The sequence below is a fragment of the Solanum tuberosum genome, unplaced genomic scaffold (assembly GCF_000226075.1).
Source record: "Solanum tuberosum cultivar DM 1-3 516 R44 unplaced genomic scaffold, SolTub_3.0 scf00560, whole genome shotgun sequence".
In the NCBI taxonomy this organism is placed as follows: domain Eukaryota; kingdom Viridiplantae; phylum Streptophyta; class Magnoliopsida; order Solanales; family Solanaceae; genus Solanum; species Solanum tuberosum.
In genome coordinates, this window is record NW_006239493.1 from 152,596 (window position 1) to 157,226 (window position 4,631).

General features: G+C 34.7%; 1 protein-coding gene and 1 long non-coding RNA gene across 2 annotated transcripts in view; one reads left to right on the forward strand and one right to left on the reverse strand.

Annotated features, from left to right (window-relative positions):
- The window catches only part of LOC107058633 (uncharacterized), a 7,561-nt gene extending 6,267 nt beyond the window's left edge, over positions 1 to 1,294 (forward strand). The window contains exon 2 of the long non-coding RNA XR_001472180.1: positions 924 to 1,294. This is a non-coding gene — a long non-coding RNA (uncharacterized lncRNA). The remainder of the gene's footprint in view (positions 1 to 923) is intronic.
- A 2,344-nt stretch (positions 1,295 to 3,638) lies between these two features.
- On the reverse strand, positions 3,639 to 4,386 carry LOC107058635 (putative protein phosphatase 2C 24). Its single transcript, XM_015304580.1, has 2 exons — positions 4,229 to 4,386; positions 3,639 to 3,927 (listed from the first exon to the last, which is right to left on the reverse strand). Exons 1-2 carry the CDS (start codon positions 4,384 to 4,386, stop codon positions 3,639 to 3,641), a joined length of 447 nt encoding a protein of 148 aa, XP_015160066.1.
- Positions 4,387 to 4,631: the final 245 nt, after the last annotated feature.

Consider the following 4,631-nt stretch of genomic DNA (forward strand, 5'->3'; position numbering starts at 1 on the left):
TTGGGATATCTGATTGGGAGTATTGTTGTATCTATTTTGTCCATTCTATTGATTGTTAGTTTGAGGATAACCATGTATCTTATAACATCTGTCTTTGGTGTGCCCTGGCCTTCTGCAGTGTTCACAATAAGGTCTTGATCTGCCATTGTTGTTACTAGAAGTGGAAAAATTTGTCCTGAATTATTGTCCTCCATTTGAGGAACTTGATGAGCTAGCATTCACAGAAGGAATCATGGATGAATTCATTGAACTTCCTTCTGCAAACATTTGATTACTTGGCTTGAATTCCCTTTTTTTTCCTCCTGAACTAAAAGGGCAAAAGCCTGAGCCATAGATGGCAAGGGATTCATCATCAATATACTCCCTCTAATGATAGTATAAATTTCGTTTAATCCCATGAGAAATTGAATTAGCCTCCTGGCCTGTTCTGCCTTGTGTATATTTTCCTTTCCTCCACAGCTACATTGATCCTTGGCATTCATATTGTTTAATTCTTCCCACATCTTCTTCATTCTAGTGTAGTAGACCCTGACTCAAATCATTTATTTCCTTTTGGATTTGATACAACTTTGCTCCATTTGTTTGATCATATCTATTTTCTAATTCCTTCCACAACTCCATTGCATCACACACATACTCTACATTGTCAACAATTTCCTTTCCAAGAGACTTCAAGATCCAAGACGTAACCATATTATCATATCTCTCCCACTGTTGATATTGAGGGGAATTGAGTGCAGGCCTCTTACACTCACCATTTATAAAACCCAACTTGTTTTTCACAGAAAGGGACCTCCTTACAGTTCTTCTCCAAGATCTATATCCAGTACCAAGAAATTCTACTTGAACAAGAGAAAGACTAGGACCATCAGATGGATGAATGCAAAGAGGATTACTTACGTCAATGATGTTATTTCCTGTAGGAGAACTGGCGGGATCTGTAACTTCCACCATTGTGAATTGAATTCAGAGATTTGATGAACTTTCGACAACTACAACAAGAAATCGAACAAAGGAATGAACTACGAGATCTAACAGGAGCGAATTGACTCTGATACCATGATGAAACTATCGATATAACGAGCAAATGATAGCTAAGATGACGAAAAACTGTGAAACTCCCTTGAAGGAGAATAGAGAGAATATATCAGATTGTATATAGAATATGAATGAATAGTTGTGTATTACAATTGAGTAACAACTATTTATAAAACTGCTATCTGTAACTAACTCTAATTATCAACAACTAACTAACTCTAACAAACTATGGTGACGTGGACAATAGAACCTTCCATCCTCTTCTGCAAATATCATCTCAACAAAATCTCTTTCCCTCAGATTGTTGTTATTCTTGGGGTTAATCTTTAATCAACAATAGAGCAGTTATCTTTATCTAATAAAGTCTTTTATTTGGAAACTGCTTTAAATCGTTCAATCACGTTGTGTCCATTTTTAAATTTATTAAGTTTCCGTTAAGAACTTGGCAGAGCCTTTTATATATATTTTTTAAAAGTTTTGTTGCATGTCCAAAGATGTTTAATTTTTTAGAAAGATTTTTCTAAAAGCAAATCTTTTGAAATATTTTTATTTTCACGAAAGATGGGAACATGTTTCTTTTAAGATTTCAATAGACTCTTTTAAGTTTTTTCTTGAAATCACTCTTTCCTTTCAAATATGAAAAATCAATGCATTTCTTTTAATTTTTTAAAACAAATTTTAAACTCATGAATGAATTTTCTTTTAATTTGACCCTCTTTTATGTTGGGAAAGTCATTTATTGTTCCGCGTGAAATTAATATTTTTGATTAATTTTATAACTTAAGTTAGCTAGTCATGATATTACTTTTATCTTTCTAAAACCAATTAGCACCTAGTTATAATAGATATTTTAAATTCTTTAGTTATTTCAAAACCTTTTTAAATTTAATCTAAGTTTGATCAGTAATCATTTTTAACGGATCTTAAAGGATACTTAATCTCTTCCCTTTAGGATAACTAGAGCCCTTATCTAGAATCACATAAATTAAGTAGATCATTAATTGTAGTTTATTTAGCATTACATTAGTTAAATATTTAGGTGTCCTAATTACCCTAAAAATAATTAGGTGGCGACTCCTTAAGTTCATTAATTTAGGAATCACCAATTTGTTGTACATTATTTGATGCGAGTTAAAATGGGTATAACAAGGGTACTTTCAGTTTCTTTCAGTTCATTTATTTATTTATTTCATTCGGCCTTATTACATACCGTACATTCCATGTATAGCGTCATTTGGCGTTGCACCATTTTATAATGCAGTTCAGATACTCACGATAGGTGACGTTTAGTAAGATCTCTTTTCATCAGCATGTGGTGAGACCTCCTTGATTTCGGACTGGCATGGCAATAACTGATCAAGATTTTATAGGTAATATTTCCCCTTACGTGTTTCCTCTGCTGGTTGCACCAATGTTGTCTTTGCTTCAAAATGAGCTTAGATTAAAAATACTGTATTTAAGTGCGGGGGGTGGGGTGTTTAGGAATTGAATTGGCATGAAATGTACCTAAAAGACAAGAAAATGCAGCTAATAATCTGATTCGATCAACGTGTGCTGTGAATCATGCTTGGAGGGCTCTCCAAGTCAGACGTCAACATGGAGTGGTGGAAGGACCAAAATGTTGCGTCAGACGATGCATTTAAGTGTGTAACAAAGGGAAAACGGTCCAAAACTCAGGGAAGCATACCAAGACTGTCATGAGGACACTACGAAAAGTTGAATGCCTCTATATGTTGTGAATTTGTGCAGAAATGTGATGAGATTAGAACAGATGGAAGTCACAACGAATCTTCTTCATCTTTAGATGATAAAATTGCTACCAAAAGGGAGGCCTTGGTAGAATCAAAACAGTTAAATGGAAAATCAGAGGAATTAGATAGAGATGAGGCATATGTAGTTAAATAAATGGGTGACACTAGAGAGAAAGGAGATCAATGACAAATTAGGTGGCTGTAACCTTAAGTTGCCTGATAGTTAGAAATGCAAATAGGCACGGAGGTAGATATGCAGAAATTTCGATACTAGTACTGCTAAAATGAGTTTGCAGATTAGCAATGATTCAGTGGAAGCACAAACGGTACATAGTGATACCTTCCATTAGCTTGACTAATCCAGATTTGTATAGTGTAGGGCTCATTAAAGGGGAAACACTCCCTAGGACCAGGAGTTTCCCTAGGTTCGATCCAGTCCATCCGAGTTAACTCCTCAGTCTTTGGGTTTAGTCACCAAACAATATCTAGGACAAGGGGTCAACAAATAACTATTATTTCTAATGGATCAAAAGATCTTTGTATTTTTCTTGTTTGCGAAGTAGACACATAGGGGGAACAAAGCATTGAACTGTTTACTATATAACCAATTATTTTTAACGTTTATCATGGGATTTAACTTATAAGTAATTTGATAGTCTAAATATTTTATATACCACACACGAATTAAAATTTAAACTCATATAGGAATGAAAGGGGACTCAAGAAGATTATGAGCATCAACAGCAAAAAAATATAAGAAAGTTCATTCAAACTCATGTTAGCGATTTGATCAGGCATATTTTACACATCGATAAGCACAAACCATAAATCCTAAACCCCTAAATAAAACTACCGGGGCAAAATATGGGCAACTATCACTATAATGTCATCACGCTTGCTACCCACACGATATTTGCCAACTTTGAGGCAGTCTATGGCAAAAGGTGTATAAATACTTTTATTTTCTGATTTCTGCAATGCATATTCTGCAATCTTTCGTGCTAACATCTTTGAAAATGTTCCCAGTTCGCGCAAATCCACTAGCCCGTCACATACTAATTTCTCCAACTCAGTGTCGTGAGCATTATCGAACAATCCATCTGTACCATCACTAGCACATCCTCTATTCTTACTGTAACTTCAATTTCTTGTGGCACACTTGGATCATCAAATTTAACACCATTCCCTAACCGAAAAGGATAATTGAATCCTTTTTGTTGAATTTCTGATTTGTAAACTATTACCCCGTCTCTTTTAACAACAAATCTGTTATCTCCAACATTTACTGCGTGTACAATATCACACGTTAAAGTCAAAATACAAGCCGTTGATGAACCTTGACATTTCATGTTAAAATAAGCCTCGTTGAGAACTTCCATTGGATGAATTTGGTTCCTTTGATCTTTTGGTTTGTGAATCGATAATTCAACGTTTCTAACCAGTTGTCTTGAATATTCTCCAGAATTGATACCCTTTTAGCCCAACCACCAATGCCATCTGCTACACCTATAGTTTCTTCCTCTATGCATATAAAATGTGCATCTTCCCAGAGAGGCGCTTTGTTAGATTTTGGTATGTAAAACGAGCCAGCCACCATCTTCATCTTGAAATTCCCATTAATAAAACTTAGACATTAGTACTCTCATCCCAAAAGTTTAGATCCTCATCTATATCAATCTCGTCTATAACATTTATCTCATCTATATCGATCCTGTCTATAGCCATATAAGAAACTAGTAAAGAAGTGACAGAGTCAAAAATTTATATAAGGGGATTTAAAAAGAATTACCTGATTACTATCGCGCTTAGGATTTGAACTTGTGACCTAAAGCAATAATTGAA